Raw genomic sequence first — 21,799 nt, forward strand, 5'->3', positions numbered from 1 at the left:
TTAACTTAAACAATTGGCCACGATTATATTTTTTTATACATTTTCCTAAAAATAATTCATGCATACATTTATATTTAAAAAATATACTAAGATTTTACTAAGAAATGTCATACTCGATTATTACGCCACTCCCAATTTAAGTAAGTCCGAAACTTAAGAATCTTAAATTTACTGGTAATAAGTTTTAACTAATCGCTAATATAGCTTTCCATAGAAGAGATCGAAAAATATTAAGTTAAGTTACGTAAATTTAGTCCAAAATAGCTGTACTGATTGCTTCAAACTCACCACTTTTTATGGGAAAGTTTTATAAATATTTTTTCCTTTCGGAAAGTCAAGTCATTTTAATTCGGAAATATTCACGTAAGTTATTATTCCTAATCGCCTAGTGAAATCATCGACAATTGCAATATCGACTTCAAACTTACTACAGTCTTTTGTGTGATAATAATATTTTTACCTACCATTTTTTTATTGTACATAGTCATATGCTTTTCAGAAACTAATCTTCCCATTTTTATTTTAGAATGCTTAAATATTCGAAAACTAGGTTTCGTGTCCTCAATATTATTTCAGTACTTTCCTCAAAATATTTTAGTATAGATTATCGTTTTAGAGAGTAACAACTTTTGTAGTTTATTGGCTTTCCCAATAGAACAAGAAATTTCAGAATACAGGTCAAATTGGATTTTATTCTGCGAAAAACCTTTTATGCTTTTTGTTTAAGCAACGAAGATTGAACAGGTAGTAGCAAAAACGACAAGAGCAAAGAATTTTTTTTATGTATTTTTGATCCCTAGAATGTAAAAATCTATTAACAAAGTTTAGCAATGTAATGTATTCACTAAAAAATTCGCATTATTAGAGATCAAATAGATTCGAAGAAATCAATTCAGCTCCTTTTTATGGCTACTACAGACTCAATGTGTATACTCTTCATGGTCGGCGTATCTATGCTGGATCTTCGCGATTGAATATAATCGTTATTTTGGTTTTAGCCCTACGGTTGTGCTATATTAGCTCCCAGAGACGCTCACGCATGCATGTCCAGCAGCTTATATGTGTGCGTATCCGGTGACACACGTACTTGTTTCGTGTCACATATACTTGTTGTCGGCTTTTGCATGAGGAATATCAAAAATTTTAGATTTTTTCGCTTTGCATGACCGTGTCGCAGTCTGCATGACATACAGTAGTGCCTCAGTTTGTGCTGACATTCGAGATGAATAGGTGTGCGGAAGAAATTCAAGTATAACTGCTGCAGTTACAAGCAACAACAAATCATCTTCCGAAGACGACATATTTACGTGCGCACGCTACGAATATTCAATTCAAATGGCGCATGACATTTTTTGCATGAACGTTTGCGGTCAAGCATCATGCACCCGACACGCACACATATAAGCTGTTGGACATGCATGAGCGTAGCCGGGAGCTATATTATAAAGGATGTCATTGAATTTGGGGATATTTCTCGCTGCCTCTGTTAGTCCTTTATAATGAATTTGCCCAGGTAATGTTTTTTATCCTCAATTACTTTCATAATATCTAAGATCAATTGACCCCAAATTCACCATGCGAAGGGCAGTGGTAACTTTGAAATTACAACCCTGCATTTGTGTATTTCTTCTTTTCGGCTGCGCTTTATTTATTTGACATTTGTTCTCAATTTTCGCCAGTCCATTGCAATATTTTTCACCGTCGACAAGTAGTAGAAAGGATAAGGAATTTTCATAGGTTTTTTATTTGACTCTCGCAAATTTGTAAAAAATGGAAAACTTTGGCAGTGAAATTGGCCAAAAAATGCGGGTAAGTTTATATTGAAAGAAGTTTTTCGTAAAATACTGCATAACTTTATAGCGACAGTTAACATTTTTAAGCATGGCTCAGTGCTGCTAGTAAAGAGTCATTGGTGATTTCAATATCAAAAATTTATTGATTAAACATTTGTGTGTGCAAGCCTTCCATTAATTGCATGAATTTTGCTTTTCCCAGAGTGCTGTAAAAGCCAAGCTCTTAGAGTTAGGCACTGGTGGCACTGCCGGCTATATAGACGATGAATTGCCTGATTATGTGATGATTATGGTGGCAAACAAGCGTTCCAAACAGCAAATGATTGCCGACCTTAATCTTTTTCTGGGCTCGCAGACTGAACTGTTTGTAACTTGGCTACATGAGGTGCTACAGAAGTTGCAAGAAGTCACTTTGCCGGCAGTTAGTGGTAAATAACTCTTTGCTTTTTAATATTTATTAAAGGATTACTAAACTTTTGTTCTCATGATCTGTGTCCAGCAACTAAAAAACGTAAAGCAGAACCAAAACAAGAAGTGGTAAGCAAGAAGGATCGTAAAACTAGCAAGAGAGATCGAAAAACATCTACATCAAAAAAATCAGCAGATGAAGTGCAAAGTACGTCTGTGAACACTACCGAAAAATCAGCAGGTGCTACCAACGCACCAACAGTGCCACCCATTAACTCTATTACTGACGTATTTGCTGATGTATTTCTTGAAAAAGCAAAGAAAACACTCAGCACAACTGCTGAAACGACATCGCATATTAAAAAAGCTAAAAGCAACACCAAAACGACGAGTACTGACACAACAACAAAAACCCCAACAACCAAGTCTATAAATGAAAAGTCTATATCGGCAATAGATACTACACCAATCCAAGACGAACGTTGCAATGGCGCTGGCGGAGATGGTGACAGCGTTACCAGAAAGAGCTCAGGATCAACTGCGCCGGTAAGCAGTGGCAATAGGGAAAAAGATTTGGCGGAGTTGGCAGAAATACAAAAGAAAATCTATGCAGCTAAAAAGCATTTACGGCAGTTAGGTGAACTGGATGATAACACTGATGATGATGATGATTTCATTAATTTGAAGGAAGATGGCATGGAGGACGAGGAAGGGGAAAATGTTAGCCCACAAGAAACTGAAATGGTAATAAAATAAATAAAATTGTTACCCATATTTAAATAAAGTAATGTATATGTATATTTTCAGATTTCAACCATACAAACCGAACAGCAAATTAGCACGAGGAGAAGCCCGATAATTTTTGACGCAGGCGAGAAACAAATACAGGAACCGATATCTACAGAAAAGGAAATAGCAGATATATCTTCGCATTTCACACCTCCGCCTCAAGAATTAGTTGCCAAAAAAATGATAAAAACCAGTGAACAATTAAATAGTAGTGGAGGACGAGGTCAATCCCCATCAAAGCAGCAAAATCAGGAAAGAGAGAAAGAAAGCGTTCATGACCGTGAACATGACAAGCAATGGAACCGGGATCACGAGCGTGATAAACGCGAGACCCCGTTTGAGGCAACTAAAAGGCCTGTGCATGAACGATTGGGCGTACGTCTGGCAGCAGCACGCGAATCGCAATTTCCTGTTCGTCGCCCACGGGAAGATAAACCACTTTTCGTGCCATCCTTCCGTAGGAAAGACAACGGTAATGAACGTGATAGAGAGTGGGATCGCGAAAGAGAACGAGAGCGCGATAAAGATAGAGAACTTGAACGTGAACGGATAAGAGAAAGGGAACGGCAGCGAGAACGAGAACGCGATAGAGAAAGAGAACGTGAAAGAAATCGTGGTCCGGCACAATTGCGTGGCAGAAGTGAAGACAGGCGTAAAGATCGCGATTTGGAGCGTGAACGTGAACGCCAAAGAGATCGCGGCAGAGACCGAAGCCGCGATCAAGTTAATAGGCGTAAGGAGAATGAACCAAGAATGCGACGCTCGTTATCGCCAATACTACGTCGCACTACATCGACTAACCACAATCGCGCACTGCCCAACATTACTGTATCAGCTATCGTTAAACCCCATTATGCCAAGAAGGATATTGCCGACGCAAATAGTGATGATGATGGTAATGATGGCTCCTCATCAACATCAGGAACCTCTTCGGATAGCGAAGAAGATAGTGCCAATGAAGATGCGTCACCTTCACATTCGTCGCAAACGCAGCGCCAACGTATCGGTTCGCGTGTTATCGTAGCGCCAATCAAACCAGTCGAATCATCGGAGGAAGAAGACAAATCATTGAATTCAATTATAAAAATTAAGCCTCGCGCCCCAGTCTCACCCAGTAAACAGGCTTGCAAGACGCTGTTGTTACGTGCCGTTGCCGAAGCACAACGATCCACTATAATTAAGTCACGACACAAAGAACAGAAAGTGGCAGCAAATAAAATTAGTAATATTGTGAAAGATCCTACAGATGAGCGCAAACTGTATACCAAAGGCTATCGCGAGAGACTAAATCGTGGCGCGAAAGTCACATCCACTTCCTCCACATCGAATTTGTTTAGGCGTGCAACGCAAAATCTTGTAATAAAAGTGGAAAGCGATATGCCATTGCGGAAACGACGGCGAGCGGAAATGAATGAGATTGTTGGCACCGACCAGGCAGATTTTGAAGAAGATGAAGGAGAAGAAGTAAAATTGGAGGAGAAATATGTGCCAGGCACGGTATTCCAACGGGTTGATTCCAATCACGAATACGTGTACGTACCGCAAATGATACGCATAAAAAATGAGGATCAGGAGAGCAACGAAAGTGACGAGTAAGTTATTGCCATTTTTTCACACTTTACATTTACTCAACGTTTTTAATTTATGTTTTTCTTATCTTTACAGAACCGATGAAACGACTGAAGATGGAAATGATAATGACAAGACCTCTTTGGATAAGGGATCGCAAAGGAAAACGCAGTTTGTGGTTACCCTTAATGGTGAGTTAAAACTTTAATGTATTTGGATACAGTAATGCCAATATAAAGCATTTCACACACTATACCATTACAGATGAAAAATCCGCATTGAAGTTCATGAATAGAGCTTCAGCCGCATTGAAACGCGCACGTTCTGAATCGCCATTGCAACAAGTGTCATCTTCATCTTCGATTTCGCGTTCTAAACGTGCCGAAGCCTCATCTACAACCACAACAACAACAGTAACGCAAGGCGCAAGACCACCAGCCGCACGCGAGAAAGAACACAACAGTCGCCGTTCAAACATTAAATCGCGTCTTTCTGCGAAAGTGGTGCCAACCTCAACAGTACCACGCATCAGTGATCACGACTCGTCGAACTCATTGCCAGCAACACCGCCACTACGGCGCTCTGATTTAATTGAAGCCTACCGCAAGCCAAAAGAAATTAAAAAGATCATCATTAAAAATGATACAGACGACGAAGAGATGAGCCCAAAAAAGTTGTCCTCGACTGTGGTTGTTAGCAATGACAATCCACAACGCAAACACAAGCGGACGCACAGCGAAGACCGAAACAATCAAAGCGCACGCTCGGCTACACCAACTCCGACAAGAAAATCAGAGCAGGGCGTATCGTCGAAAACCCCGCCCAAAAGTAAACGCACGCCAATTAGTAGTCAACATGACAGTAGATCGCGTGACTTAGATTATTACGATCGTGATAATGTTTCAGCAAGTAAACGACGTTCCAAAAGCGAGGATAGCGCATACGAGAGAGAACGCGAACGTGAACGCGAACGCGATCGTGAACGGGAGCGTGAACGAGGACGAGAGAGGGAACGTGATCGTGAGCGTGACCGTGAACGAATTCACGAACGTGCTGCATCACGCGATTATTCCGCTGATCGCCAGAGTGGCGAGGAGCGGCGCAAGATCTCAACGCGAAATGTGGAGGCGAAAAAGTATGACAACATACCTTCTCGTAAGTATTTTATATTTATTTATTTTTTGTTTGTTTTTGTATTCAATGGCATTAAAAATCACGCATCTTTCTTCTTTTAAGTGAGCTCCGTCACCTTGGACTCAGCAGCGGTACGTGTGCTCAAGACAAAGGAACGTTGTAAATATCACCCAAATTGCACAAAACAATTTTGTGATTTTTATCATCCGACGGCGCCATGTAAAAGTTTCCCCAACTGCAAATATGCAGATAAATGCTTGTACTCACACCCGCACTGCAAATACGATCTCGCCTGCACGAATCTCGACTGCAATTACTCGCACAGCGGACCGCGTGATCCGGCACAACTGGTACCACAAGCGCCGCCTTTATGTAAGTCAATATTTGAAAAAGAAATGAACTCACTGATATTTATAAATATTAAACTTTTTTCTCCACAGCCTCCCACGTCGTGCCTGTACAAAATTACAAATCGATTTCAGCCACAGCAGCCGCTAGCACCATGTGCAAATACTACCCCACATGCACAAAGGTTGGGTGCACTTTCTACCATCCCAAACCATGTCGATTTGGCAAGAATTGCATAAATAAGTTGGAGTGTAATTTCTATCATCATGAAGTGCAGAGCAGCAGCAAATTTAAGTGGGTCGCCTCGGTTGTTTAAAATGAATTGATGTGCGTTGTATTTTAAGCTATCGTGCACATTTTAGTACATTTTGTGTGAATGTAAATTTAATTGCTGCAACGCAAATTATTTCATATTTATAATCATAAATATAATTGCTGCGTATCCATGCTTTACGTAATTACAAAACGTAAAGAGAAAGACAAAAAACACAAAAAAAAACACTATATATATTTAAAAATTTTAAATTATTGAAAAATAAATATTCTCGCATATTAATAAAAAGGATAGTAAACTATACGTAAACATAAAAACAGCTATACAAAATATATTGTAATAGTGTTTGCAGTGATTTCTGGAAATACATAGAATAGTAAACATTTTCAAATTCAACGGCTTATCGAATAATTATAAATGCAAACAAAATGTAATAAAGTTATAAAGCAGAAAAACGCTTGATATTACATATAAAGTATGATATCTCATTTTACTCTAGCATTTCGCTAATTTAGAACTATAGAAATGTAAAACAATAGGAATTCAATTTTATTTTCAGCAAATGAGGGATTTAACATGGATTGTGGCATGGAAGACAAGACGTCCACGAACGGAAGACGGCAGGGGACAGCAGGTTTAAAAATCACTTGAAAGAGTTGGCGGAAGATACTTATTCCTGTTTAAGTTTCTCAGTGGAATGTTAAAGATAGTTACAAGAAAAAAGTTTTTGTGCTCGTTTTTGCTACAACTTTGGCACACATTTTGCCATTTATTCCCAAGAACCTACTATTAAACATTTATTTTTAACTATTTAACGGCTGCCTTTTCTGCCAAACTTAAGGGGTTATACGCAGTTATGAAGCAAATAAAAGACGGGTTGTCAAGGATTTATCCTGAAGAAACTTCAGAATATTTTAATTTGAAAATTTTTGGCGGTTATAAAAGCATCCTTCAAGAACGTAACAAAATTTTTTATTTATGAAAATGTTGATTATAGAGCGCGCTGCAGGCGATTTCTGGAACCTCCTTTAAAAAAAGACGATTTACGGTGTACATCGTAACTCAGGATTGGATTATCTGAAATCAAAAAACCAAACAAATTTTGTTAATATTGTATATTAGATTATCTAGTAATTAATCGTTCGGCTAATCAAAATAGTGAATTTACAAAATGGCAGCTTTTAAAAGAAATTATTTCGATTTTTACGTTAAAATTTGGTCGTAAATTGATTATAAAATGGAAAATAAGTATCAGATTTACAAAAGGAACGATTAATTACTAGAAAATGTATCTTTAAAGATTGAGTTAAAACGGTTGACCGATCAAACAAGCCGTTTTCGAGATATCGTGTACACCAGAGAACTGCACCGGCTCAGTGTAAAACATTCATACGCTTCGCTTGAACAAAAAAACAGGCCTTTTCGTTCAGACGATCGAACTTGTTCAAATAAGTTATTGTCATTGTTTATTTCAGCTCAATCAAATCATGTGCTGCGTTTTAGCTCTCCGATGTTATCACCAATCGTCTTCATAGCAGCCGTTTCGGGTATTTGCTCGTTCGGCTATACATTCATTTTTTTGAGCAAGAATAAAAGGGATATAGAGCCAAATGAGCCGGTTTGAACACGTATGATCCCGCATGAGTTTTTACTTGTAACTAACGATAGCAAAGTAAAAGCAAAATTTTAAAGCAAAAACACTATATTTTCATATTTGTTTTTTTTCTTAAAACTTTTAATAAAACACGAAAGAAAATAACGAAAATAAGGAAACATTGCTGAAACCAACTAATCCTTTCAAATACGAAACGCAATTTACAGCGTACATTGTACGCCAACGCTCGTTTGCTCGAACATGTGCTATTTACAATAATGACAATTACTTCTTTGAGCAAGTTTGATCGTTTGAACGCAAAGGCCGATGCTAATTTCATTCAATGCTGCTTTTTGTTCAGTGATTAGATTTGAGCCGAAGACATTAGATCATACGTGTTGACTGAGCTGAACTACGCGTTCGCCTGCATGAGCTGACTGCACTTGACCAAATATTTTGGTTCAATTGACTGAATGTGAGCAAGAAATTTTGCGTATGAACAACTCAAGAAAACAGTGAGCCATGCAGGTCTCTGGTGTACACCGACTTGAAAAATGCCGTTTTGAAAAAAACACGTTTAAAGTTTCAATACCTACCTTAAAACGTGCCGAGGCATCTCTACATATTTAGGTATAACTCCGAAAGTATTGCTTAGATCTACTTCAAATTTCGCGCGTATACTTTTGAATACATATATGTACATTACAAAAATGCAATAAAAAAAAATCGATTTTTTTTAAAAGTCATAACTGCGTATAACCCCTTAAACAAAGAAATGTTTTTATCGAAAAAAGCAAGAGGGCGAACAAGTTAGTCGCTTCACGCTCGTCGCTGCGCTGCGCACCTCCTCCGATTATTCAGCTTCGACCCGGAAGTCCTCAGTAATTTACATAAATAAAAATACATTCTGTCAAAAAAATACCGTGAATTGTTCATTTAAAAAGCGCGCGTTACACAATGTCTTAATTTTTTTGTTGGAATGTTGGTACAAGTGTTTGAGCGTGATCTCAATTACGTGTGGTCTGCGATTTTCACTATGGATAAAAATATCGAGCAAAGAATTTATTTTAAATTTTGTGTGTTTGAACGGGATTTCGTGTGCCGAATCGTTGAAAAAGTTGCAGGAAGCCCATGGCGAGTGTGCTTTATCAAAAACACGGGTCTACGAGTGGTATACTACGGCTTTTGCATAGGGCCGAGAAGTCGTGGAAGCTTTGCCCCGCTCTGATAGCCCATCAACGTCTTCAACTGATGAAAAATGGTGCTGGAAAACTTCATTTAAGTTTGAGAGAGGTGGCTCGTGACCTTAGCGTGTCTCAATTGGGCATGAGACGCGTGCTGCTCGACTCGTTCCAAGAGAGTTGAATTTCTTGCAAAAAATTTATTGGCTGAAGACATATTTGAGCAAGTGAATTCGGACACAACCTTTATCCAGCGCATCATAACAGGTGATGGGACGTGGGTATATGAGTCTGACATGCAAGCCAGTCAACAGGCGGCTGAATGGCGCTATCCACATGAGCCGAAACCCAAAAAATCACAAATCAAATTCGGTCAAAAGGGACAGCCATGTTAGTCTTTTCCTTTGATTATCATGGTGTTGTGCACTCGGAATGCGTTAATTCGTTCCAAATGGTTCTACGGCAAATAAAGAATATTATTTAAAAGTTATGCGACGTTTGAGAGAGAATGTGCGTAGGAAACGTGTGGAAAGGAAACTCATGGACCTTGCACCATTATAACGCACCGTCTCACAAGGCTCATATTGTGAACACTTTTTTGACCAAAAACTCGATAAATATCATCGCACAACCACCACATTCACCGGACTTAGCCCCTGTGACTTTTTCCTTTTACCAAAACTTAAATTGCCACTCCGCGGACTCCGTTTTGAGTAGACAGAGGCCATTAAGGAGAATTCGCTGAAGGAGCTGAAGAAGATGTCTTCAAACGCGCTTAAAAGGCGATTTGATGACAAGACTAATCGTTGGCATATGTGCAGTGCTTCGAATGGAGCGTATTTTGAAGGCGACAAAATAAATGTGGATGATTAAACAAGTATTTTGCGTTTTATTGAACAATTCCCGGTACCTTTTTGACAGACTGTATAAATAAATAATTGGCGCGTACACTTCTGTTTGTGGCGTGCGTCTCGATGTCGTTCCACAAATGGAGGGACCTACAGTTTCAAGCCGACTCCAAACGGCAAACGGCAAATATTTTTTGAGCAGCTTTTTCATGGCAGAAATACATTCGACGGTTTACCATTGCCTGCCGAGGGGTGACCGCTATAAGAAATATTTTGTTGTTGTTGTTGTAACAGCTTACTAAACCCTGTGAGTGCAATGGTAAGTACATTCGTCGTCTAGCTCATCTAACGGTAGGCCCAGAAAACTTGATGTTTCGAAGGGTTGGGACCAGAGGGAGAGGAGTGTTAGGTGAGAAGGTTCGATAGGACATGTGAATAGGTGGTGAGTGTAGTGCGGAGTGCCTTCGCATGCTGGACATACTTATGTTAGGTACGTAGGGACCGATTCTGGATAGACAGGAGCTTAGTCTGTTATAGTATCCAAAACGTTATTGTGCCAGTGTTACGCATGTCTCACGGGGACGCTGGAGCTGTTCATCTGCAATAGGTGGGGGTTGGTCACCCATAACGGCATTCGGGTGTTGGTAGTTTGGGATGGGGGTAAGCGTCTACCGATGATTGTCGTTTTGCGTCTGTCTATATACTGTCCGGTCCAATAGTTGTAGGTTTGTTTTGTCCTGGATCTCGTCAGAATAGTTGAGGTCATGGCTCCTGATGTGCCTGGAAGGTGTATGCAGGGAAGAAACCTTCAATAGCATCCAAGCAGAAACTGTTTGCTGAGCATTTTATTTTGAGCACATTCCCATGGCAGCCGGTTCTGCACTACCGGAATGACTCGGGGGTTTTTCCCGCCCAAGAGCTGCCACCCCAGTAAACTAGCCCTGTCTAGTGCACCGTACCTTAAAAATAACTTTTCCTATCATTTACATAAAAATATTGTAGTATAAAGGTCGAAGGCTCTCTACAGAGGGGCCTTGAAAGAAGTAAGACGTATTTTCTGAATGAACAGGGAGCGCAAATTTATATCCGGCTAAGATCTATAAGGCAACAACAGTTGCTCGAGGCGCTAGCCAAATGATAAAAAATAAGGCGGTGACTTATTGAAAAATCGTTCTAGGCTCACTTAATTTGTGGTCGGACCACTTCTCTATAATCACATCAGTGAAATCCGTAGAATATATAAAAATCTTGAGACTTCCTCTAAGTGGATGGTAAATTATGAATAGCAATTCCGCGGTTAAAGAACAGATGGACCTTTCCAACTCTATTGACTGTGAGTAATTAAAACCCAAAGCCGCGGAAATGCTTAGGTCTTACTACTACGACTTCAGAAGTGATAAATCTTCTATTGAATCGATATTCATCAGATGAACCTAAGAATTTTGACAACTCGAGACCTTGTTTAATCGGATGTCGGTTGGGTTAACTTATGTTGGCTCGTTACTCCAGCAAATATAAGAGGAAATACTTGGATTTGAATCCAGAACTTTTTTGATGTGGAAGGAAAAGAGGAGAAAGGGAAGAGTGGGGTAGATAAGCGGAAAGACCTTACAATGACTGTGGTAACTGGATCGTAAATATGAATGTCAGCAGCGGTTAGTATTCCGTCCTGCAGGTGTGTCTTATCAATGATAGCCGAGTTGCTTTAGCCTTAGTCTCGCGAAAGCAGGGCAGTTGGGAGTAGGTGTTGAGATAATTTGGCAGGCAGCTGCTGCTAAAGGAGCTGAAGGCATATTAAGTCTGATAGCAGGGATAACTACAGGAAATGCTCGATTAGTACACCCACCGCGTCCAACAATTGAGCCTTTGCTAGTCTTAGGGGAAGGCCTCGCACACTAATGCCACAATCCACGCGTGACCAGCACAATCTCGCGGTCTAACACGTTTGAGTGCTCATAATGAAATAAAGAAGCAAAGTAAATAGACTGGACAATTAAGGAGGACGAGGCGAATACCGTCTCGTCATTATAGAAGTAGTACACTGTAATTTGACTTGGTTTACTTGGACACAATTATAATATCGATGACAATATCTACTTTGGAATTCAAAGATCACTCTTTGCAATAAATCCTGATTTTGATTGAGTAGGCAAAAGAGCAACAAAGTAGCTTTTTTACGACCAAAAGCGAAACTCAAACAGTTTGTCATCATACCTGTCCTAATTTACGTCGCAGAGGTGTGTACGATAAATACATCTATGGTAAAGGGACGATCTAAGGAGTATTCAAGAGTAAAGCTCCGTAGAAAATTTTTTGCGGTAGTTAAGGGAGTTTAGCTCTGAAAGTTTTCGATGCGTTGATAGCTGTTGAAGAAAACAAAAAGGCAAAACCTCATATGACAGAAGAATTCAGAAGAGAGAAGCTGTTGGCTTTATTTAGGATGTTTAATTGAAGTCCGTACCACTGGACTCATGCAGAGATTTCCGTACACCTCCCATTGCAAAATCTATGGGGATCCTGCAGAGAAACATACTGTTGATCACTTTCATTGTAAGTGTCCCAGTTGGGCTCCTAGGCGCTTGAGGTTCCTTAGTGCGCCTTTGGGGATAACTTGAGGTAGTTCTCCAACCTGTATCCCTTCTCTCTACTCCACTACATCAACAACACTGGATGGCTGTGGATGGTTTTTCTTCTTATAAGTTTTGTAATTTTCCACCGGTAGTGGTTTATATTATGATATCGAAACGGCACTCTAGTGCTACTTGTAGTGTACCCATGGCACTCTTGCCATCTAACCTACCTACCTACCTAGACTAAACGTATGCATGAGATAAGGGGGTATAAGGTCAGGTCAATCTAAGAACTGTTTTGAGAATTTTAACTCTCCTCGTTTTTAAAAATGACTCCTCCACGCAAACGACTTAGGGAAGTGAACGGGCAGATAATGCACTTCTCTGGCTGTGCTCTAACTCTACAGTCATCGATACTTCTTCTTCTTAATTGACACGATAACCGCTTACGAGATTTTGGCCGAGGTTAACAAAGCGCGCCAGTCGTTTCTTTCTCGTGCTAACCGGCGCAAATTGGACACACCAAGTGAAGCCAAGTCCTTCTCCACCTGATCTTTCCAACGCAGAGGAGGCCTTCCTCTTCCTCTGCTAACACCAGCTGGTACCGCATCAAATACTTTCAGAGCCGGAGCGTTTGTATTCATTCGGACGACATGACCCAGCCAACGTAGCCGCTGGATCTTTATTCGCTGCGTTATGTCTATGTCGCCGTAAAGCTCATCGTTCCATTGCCTGTGATATTCGCCGTGCCCAACGTGCATAGGTTCAAAAATCTTACGCAAAATCTTTCTCTCAAACACTCCCAGCGTCGCTTCATCGGATGTTGTCATCGTCCAAGCTTCTGCACCATACGTTAGGACGGTATGCTGAGAGCCTTGTAGAGTGTTAGTTTTGTTCGTCGAGAGAGGACTTTACTACTCATTGCCTACTTAGTCCAAAGTAACACTTGTTGGCAAGAGAGATTACTTAGAGATTAGATCTCAAAAGCTCTCCCTTAACCCTCATTTTTGGCTGCCGAACCTCTGCAACGTTTTCAATCTGAGTTCACAGAAGAAACTGCGCTCTGTATGATCGATAGGTACCGCAACCTGCAAGCAGTGACTATTACCTTTGGTAATCAGTCTTCTATAAAACCACTTTATATGTTCTAAAAGAGCAAAATGCCACATATACGTAGTATGTGCGCCCGTTCATGGGACTATATCTATCCAGCCGATGAATTGGCAGGTGAAAGAAATTCGCTATTTGTCATTAATATCTATAATTATGCGAGCGTTCCACTGCCGCCTTGCAAATCCAGTGTCCTTGAAAAGACAGCAGATGGCTTTTCGAGATATTTCGAGAAAGCTGGTCTAAATCTATGCTGCTCCTACATTTGGAACACCCCTTACCCCGCCCGGCAAATTTGACTTTAACGGATCACTGCCTAAATGGGACTCATGCTAATATAATTTTGTCTGCGCATGTTTCCTCTTGGATGAGTAGAACCAGAGCCAACCCGTAGAACCTTCATGAATACAAGCAAATATTCTGAAAAAATGTGCAGATCCATTCTCATTTAATATTATCCATATCTACGTACATACGAGTCCTTACGAGTACTTACCATTTATTCCTTGTGTTACAGGTTTTCAATTCGAACAGTTACGATATATATTTAATTTTATTTATTAATAATTCATTTGAAATAAGATTATTAAAATAATCATTACAAATACGATCACAAAAAGGTTTACTAAAACCACGAGGTATTTATGATCTTCAAAATCCATAGCGGCTTTAGGTATCACGTCCTTGTGTTTTAATTCTTTATTATATATTATATTTACCTATATATACATACATATGTATGCATATACATCGTTCTTTGAAGATGGAACAATGAGCTGTGTGAGCTTTACGGCGACATACAAATAGTGGAGCGAATAAAGACCCAGCGGCTCCACTGGTTAGGCAATGCCGTCCAAATGGATGCAAACACTCCGGCTGTAAAAGTATGCGATGCGTTGACCGTTGGTGGTAGCAGAGGAAGAGGAAAGCCTCCTCTACGTTGGAAAATCAGGTGGAGAAGGATTCGGCTTCGCTTGGTGGGTCCAACTGGCGCCGGTAAGCACGGGAAAGAAACGACTGGTGTGCGTTGTTAAAGCCGGTCAAATGCGCTTAAGCGGTTATTACGCCAATCAAGAAGAAGAGGATGTGTACGAGTATACTGATGTATAATTTTACGACTCATGTATACATATGTACATACATATGCATGCATACTGGAAAGTATGCATATTTATTTTCCCACTGAACGGAATTAATATTTAGAAGGCGTTCTCACTGCCAAAGACTATCGGACATACAGTGTTGAACAAAAGTATTGGCACAGTACGAAGCATGACTCATATTAAAAGGATATATTATCGATGCTGCAAATGAAGTCATAGGTAAAAGAAGAGTTAAAAGAACTAATGCAAAAAATACAAAACCTTCGTTTAGGCCAGAAGTTAAAACTCTTGCCGCGAAGAAAGAACAGCCTTACTTACGGTGTCGACCAAAATCGTTGCCGTATGATGAATATAAAAACGTTCGTAGTACAGTAAACAAAGAAATAAGCGCAATAAAAATAGCAAATTGGGAACAGTTCTCAGCTGATATAGAGTACGACCTCTATGGAGCGTAGAAAAAAGTCTGGGATGTGCTACGAAACAGGAGGAAACCAATAATTGAATATTTGAGGACGAATATTTCTATATCTGAATGAACCTCTCAGTTTCAACACCTATACAGCAACACAAAACAACAAAGAAGTACAGAACCAGAAATTAGCAACGATGGTATCGAAGAATATATTGTAGTATAATGGCAATCACAAAAATTACGAATAGAAAATCTCCCGGACCCAATAACATACATAATGAAATGATAATGTACGGTGGAGTTAGCATGGCAGTTGAAATTACACATCTTTTCAACAAAATATTGGAAACTAAAATGATATCTGACGAATGGCGTGAACGCACGAAAATTCCTATCTATAAAAAAGGGGATAAACAGGATCCGAATAACTACAGAGGAATAACACTTTTAAATACGACACTTAGGCGCCTAACGAAAATTATCGCTAATGAGATAAATAAGACAAGGTCTAATGACGAACAACAGGGATTCCGCCAAAACCCGATCAACAACTGATGCCGTGTTCATCATAAGACAGTTAGCTGAAAAAGCAATCGAATACAATAAGCCTCTATATATATATGTGCTTTATAGATTTAACGAAAGCACAGAATATGGGTACCAGATGTCCTAAACCAATTAAGAAAACGTAACATTGATAACAGGATAATAACATAGACATAGCACAGCGAATAAAGATCCAGCGGCTTCGTTGCCTGAGTCATGTCGTCCGAATGGATACAAACGCTCCGGCTTTGAAAGTATTCGATGCGGTACCAGCTGGTGGTAGCAGAGAAAGAGGAAGGCCGCCTCTGCGTTGGAGAAGTCAGGTGGAGAAGGACTTGTCTTCACTTGGTGTGTCCAACTGGTGCCGGTAAGCATGAGAAAAAAACTACTGCCGTGCTTTGTTAAACTCGGCCAAAATCGCGTAAGCGGTTATAGCGCCAATTAAGAAGAAGAAGAAGGAGAACATATTTATAAGGATTATATGAATAGGTTTTCAAGCGCATATTTAGCGACGTTATGCGGAAATGCATGCTGCACTTCAAAAATAGCTTTATTACATTTATTGGAAGGCCTAAGTCACGACACAGCTTAATAATTTCATGGAGGAATTACAAGTGTCGGATTTAATTTCTCCATTAACCCTCGAAATATTTTTTTTAGGAACTTAGTCTAATCACAAAAGATTTCCAACTATTTTTACCTTTTGCTAAAGCTCTTAGTTCGCTGAATGATTTTCTCTCTGTTCATTGCCCTTCTCCATGTTGTTTTCGGGTTCCATTCCAAGCGGCCAAGTGCTTTTTCGTTCATGTAAGAGGCCATCCATTTGTGGACCAACATCAAGACGCACACCACGAATAGGAGGAGGAGCTCGGCCAAACACCCAAAAAGGGTGTACGCGCCAATTATATATATATATAAGAGGCGAGTTACGCTAAAAACATGAGTAAGGTCTAAAGAACATCTCTTTTATGCATCTCTGGTGCATTAAAAACCACCCCAAACAAAGCGCTAGAAGTGCTAATTAATTTGTCTTCACTAAATCTCGTAGGGAAAAACGTGGCCGACGCCTCGGCGCTTAGACTCAAAAGTATGGTACACTATAAATATATTCTCGGATAGCCAAGGGCCCATTGAATCAATGAATGCGGCTATACTAAGATCAAAGGTTGCACAGGAATGTCGAGCAGCCCTAAATGATATTTGCGTCATATTCAATGTCAGCCTTTGTAGAGCTGATAAGCTAGCCAGAAAAGGCACTGCTCTTCAACTGTTCCGTTATAAAAGTACCATTGGAATACCTTTGGCCACGAGTAAATTAATAATAAAAAACAACATTACCCAAGAGGCCAATTGGTCATGGGAAGATGAAGATACATGCGTAACAGCCAGCTACTATGACCGCAAATAAACAAGAAAAGGACAACGGAATTGCTTAGCCTCTCAAGAGACAATATCTCGAAGGTCGTGGCTTGTGTCACCGGCCACTGGCTATTTGGAAGGCATTCCTTGAGACTAGGAGTATTATCCCATGAATATTGTGGAAGCTGTAGAGATGAGGAGTAGGAAAGAACAGTAGAGCACTTCCTTTGCAATTGTCCAGCCTTAGCTAAAATCAGGGCAGGTTGTCTAGGTAAACACTTTTTCAATTATCTTACAGAACTATCTGGCGCGGGGATTAGACCAATCCTGCGCTTCAAAAAAACCTCAACATGGTTTCATGAAAGTAAATAAACAAGGTTCCCGTGTCGCACAGTGGGATCACCACGGACCTGTAAGGTCTAAGTGAGTTGGTCATACGGACCGACTACCACCACAACCTAACCTAACCTAAGAGGTTTGGCCGATCTAGCCATACTTTCTTTTCATAATTTGTTTGTCAATTGATTGTTGTTGTGTTAAAGCTTATAGCTGCTCATTGCTAATTGTAATCGGCCACCATATTTTTTAAATTTATCTCAGTTTTCTATTAGTAAAGGGTTGCTGCATAATAAAGTTGTGTGCGAAAATCGTGTGAAAGTTCTTTCAGTCCCTCTCAGGATGCTTCCTCTAATCATGTTTACAGTTCCGCTGGTACTTAGAATAAATAATTTTTTATTCACAAATGTATTTTTTTTTTCACAAAAAATTTCAAGAAAATAATATTTTAAAGATAATGACGAAATTGCCCAACAAATATTTTAAATGCCTCCAAAGAAGCAACAAATGCAACAGATAAAGCAACATTGTAAAATATGAGGAGCTGGACGGCGGATGTGAGAATGAACAGAGAAAGCTGCTTTATTACTTCGCTTTTATTATTCCGCTTTGGCCAAAAATCACCTTGTCTGTTCTCCGCCGTGTGCTCTAAGGTGAGAACCCGCATCTAAACAGTAACAGAATATTAATGTTATTAAGTTAACGAAGTTAAGGGTCCTCTAAAAATGACGCCCAGATATCAGTAGAGAATAATTCTTAGACGCTACTTATTTTTATGCCATCTTTGACATTGCTCAAGTTTTTGTCTTTAAAATTAGTCAGTCTATAAATAAAGGGTAGATGGTGAATGCTGAATGGCAGCCATTTTGTAGGCGTGGGGCAATAACAACAACAAGGGCTGACAGATCTATATTATTTTTTTATATTTTTTTTTTTGGCGGTGAGGTTCGTCGCACCATATAGTAACCGTCGCTACTACGTGTGTGTGATTCTACTAAAAATATCCCTCCTCTTCTCTTGGATTTCTCCCTCCACCCCGGGACTGCTTCCGCATTGCTTCGAGGTAGAGGGCCAAGACGGCGTCCTAACAAGGACACTTACTTACTCACCCTGCGTCCACGGTCGCCTGTTTTAAGAAACCTATGCTCAATGCTCTTCGGCATAAGCTTCCATTTCACGCCTCTTTTTTCGGTTAATATCCTCCACAAAATTTGCGACGGCATTCCATTTTCCTTCGTCATTTTCTCGATAATTTCTTCAGGTGTAAATACACCAATAGTTCGTTGCAGATCTGTTCTCTTTACGTTCCACCTCTCACATTTAAAGATGGTGCGCTCCGCATTATCATACTCAGTATCTCCATATATGCAGTTTAGTAGACTCACTTTTCCCATTCGCCACAAATACTTGCGAAAGGACCCATGTCCGGACAAAAACTGTGTGAGGTAATTGAGGTTATTGAGGTAATGCTTTCTTTCTACCCACTTTTTTAGATCGGGTATTAGTCTCGCTGCCCATCTACCATACCGGTCAGAGTTCCATCTTGCCTACCAAAGTGTGAGCGTTTGAACTCTAATATCGAAGAAGTGTAATACGGGGATTCCTGTGTTTTTTGCCTCCCATCTCCGTTTGCGCTCTTGTGCTAGAATATCTATAGGGATGGCTCCGCTGATAACTAACACCGCTGCTTCAGACACTGTTCTGTATGACGAAGCCACTCTGAGAGCGCAGGTGCGTTGCACAGATTGCATAGTTTTCCGCCAGCATTGCACCCTTAGCGAATCTGCCCATATTTCTCATCCGTATAAGAGAATCGAGTTCGTCGCGTCCATTAAAAGTTTTCGCTTGTTCTGCGTTGGACCTCCAAGGTTTGCCATGAGCTTACTTAACATGACGCTTACTTTGGCAGCTCTTGTGGCAGCATGGTTTACATGCGCCCAGTAAGTTAGCCCTGTGTCTAATTGCACTCCTAGGTACTTGAACACTCTTTTTGTCGATAGAGTGGCATCGAGTACGAGGGGTGCCTTTTATACGTCGGGATTAGAGAACAAAAACAAATTTTAATCATCGAAAATCACTTTATTGTTTTTCAAAATATTCTCCATGAAGATCTATACACTTTTGCATGCGTTTGAACCAATTGTCGAAGCACTTTTGCCACTCTGAATGAGGTACCTCCAAAACATGCATTCTGAATGCCGCAACCGCTTCTTTAGGTGTCGAAAAACGTTGACCTCTCAGTTTGTTTTTTACGTACGGGAATAAAAAGAAGTCATTCGGTGCCAAGTCAGGACTATACGGCGGATGACCCATTAATTCGATGTTTTGGATGCTCAAAAATGCCGTTGTTTGAGCCGATGTTAGAGAGCTCGCATTGTCCTGGTGAAGAGTGATTCGTCTTTGGCGATTGGTTTTCCTAATTTCTTGGAAGACAACTGGCAAACAAATGGTTGTGTACCACTCAGAATTTACTGTTCTGCGTTGTTCTAGTGGTACGGTTGCGACATGTCCAGTTTTTCCGAAAAAGCAGGCGACCATTTGCTTGGAAGTGCTTCGTGCGCGAACAACTTTTGTTGGATTTGGCTCATCTTGAAACACCCATACAGTCAACTGCTGTTTACTTTCGAGCTAATACACGTAAATCCATGATTTATCACCTGTCACGATGTCATAGACGTGTTTCGAAGCCCCGCGATCGTATTTTTTGAGCATTTCCTTCGACCAATCGACACGAGCCTTTTTTTGAGCAATTGACAAATTGTGAGGGATCCAACGCGAACAAATTTTTTTGACAATCAAATGTTTATGCAATATTGAATGTATGCTGGTCCCACTAATGCCTAAGATAGTCTCAATCTCACGATAGGTCACATGACGATCTTGCAATATCAGTTCGCGCACAGCATCAATGGTTTTCGGAACAACAACTGACTTTGGGCGACCTTCACGAAATTCGTCTTGGAGTGAACTACGACCACGATTGAATTCACTATACCATCGATAAGCATTGGTCCTTGATGGAGCTTCATCGCCAAAAAATGAACTAAGTTCATCCATGCAATGTTGCTGAGTTAATCCACGTCGAAAGTTGTAAAAAATAATCGCACGAAAATGTTCACGATTTAATTCCATTTTTGGACCGAGATGAATCTTTTAAGTTACTGTAAACAACACAAATAGCGCTGGTATTTCAAAACGTTCTGAGTACGTAAAAGCCAAAACATGCCAAACTTTGCAATACAGCTATCAGTTGCCAGATTGCAACACCAGGGTTGCCAAATCCCGAAATATAAAAGGCCCCCTCGTACTTGTATGTCTACTTCTAATGGGATACGTCTGTTCGTTAGAAGGATTAGCTCTGATTTTTCTGTGGCCAGCTTTAATTCATGGCTTTCTAACCATGTCTGAACTCGGATCATCACCTGATTTGACTTTCTTTTGGCTTCGTCAGTGTTTCCGGCGATTATTACAGCTGCAATGTCATCTGCGTATCCCACTAAATGCACATTCTCAGGCATCTCTATTCGAACGAGTTCATCGTTGCTTATTCCAGAGTTCAGGTCCGAGTATTGATCCTTGCGCCGCACTTGCTGTTATTTGTTTAGTCTTACACCCTTCTCGCGTTTCGTATAAGAGCACGCGATTGCTTAGATAGCTACGAATAATCTTTTATATTATTGACGGTTTGGCTTTGAACTTATCTACAGTTATCTCCTGTAAATTTAACCATTTGTGTTTATAAAATTTTTATTTATAATTAAGTAATTAAAATAATTGTGTTTTCTTTTTCAAAGGTCTTTATTATTATTAAATATAAATTAGTCGATTTAATATAATACAGTCTCCTAAGTTAACGTACACTTGTATTTATGAATGTATATTAATATATGTATGTATGTATGTGTGTATAGAATAGCATAATCTGTAAATATATGTATGTATATTTATTCATAAAAAATCTAAATAACGTTTACTTTTAATATGAAAATTGAAATAGAAACGTATCGGAATTATTATTATTCAAAATAAGGCCACACAGGTTTGGAAAGCTCATAGTACCTACTACATACAATTGTATAGAAAAAATTTTGGTTTTTTGTTTTATTATTTAGTGACAAACATTTCCTTACACAACGCGCTTAAATTTATTATATAAAGAAGTAAAATTTGATTTATTTTTTTTAACTAAGTGCACTTTTCTTGTGTTCGTGTGTCAATATTAAACAGTGAGTTTGTAGAGTTTGTATATACACATATTTGTATATATGTCTGGGGTATTTTGGAAGTCCAGGTCAATGGATTTGCTTGTATATTGATATTTATTCGAATATGATTAACAATTTTTTTTTTAAATCTTTTCACAATTTTTTTGTATATTTTGCTCCTTTATAAATTGTTTGCTCGCTTGCCTTTAAAACACAATAC

The 21,799-nt window shown here is 39.6% G+C and overlaps 1 protein-coding gene across 1 annotated transcript; it reads left to right on the top strand.

Moving 5' to 3' along the window:
* The first annotated feature begins 1,670 nt into the window (after window positions 1–1,670).
* Window positions 1,671–6,792, top strand: LOC128869710 (zinc finger CCCH domain-containing protein 13). The gene is made up of 8 exons (XM_054112318.1): window positions 1,671–1,809; window positions 1,996–2,221; window positions 2,293–2,945; window positions 3,009–4,582; window positions 4,656–4,750; window positions 4,824–5,714; window positions 5,796–6,065; window positions 6,134–6,792. The coding sequence occupies exons 1-8, from the start codon at window positions 1,771–1,773 to the stop codon at window positions 6,355–6,357; spliced, it is 3,972 nt and encodes a 1,323-aa protein (XP_053968293.1). The 5' UTR covers window positions 1,671–1,770; the 3' UTR covers window positions 6,358–6,792.
* The last annotated feature ends 15,007 nt before the right edge of the window (window positions 6,793–21,799 follow it).

The sequence above is a fragment of the Anastrepha ludens genome, chromosome 2 (genome assembly GCF_028408465.1).
Source record: "Anastrepha ludens isolate Willacy chromosome 2, idAnaLude1.1, whole genome shotgun sequence".
In the NCBI taxonomy this organism is placed as follows: Eukaryota; Metazoa; Arthropoda; class Insecta; order Diptera; family Tephritidae; genus Anastrepha; species Anastrepha ludens.

What these genes read in the sequence shown, in the direction of transcription:
- LOC128869710 (XM_054112318.1), top strand. Translation starts at nt 1,771, where the DNA reads ATGGAAAACTTTGGCAGTGAAATTGGCCAAAAAATGCGG. An exon ending in AAATTGGCCAAAAAATGCGG is followed by an intron (nt 1,810 to 1,995) that starts GTAAGTTTATAT and finishes TGCTTTTCCCAG; the next exon opens with AGTGCTGTAAAAGCCAAGCT. An exon ending in GTTTGTGGTTACCCTTAATG is followed by an intron (nt 4,751 to 4,823) that starts GTGAGTTAAAAC and finishes ATACCATTACAG; the next exon opens with ATGAAAAATCCGCATTGAAG.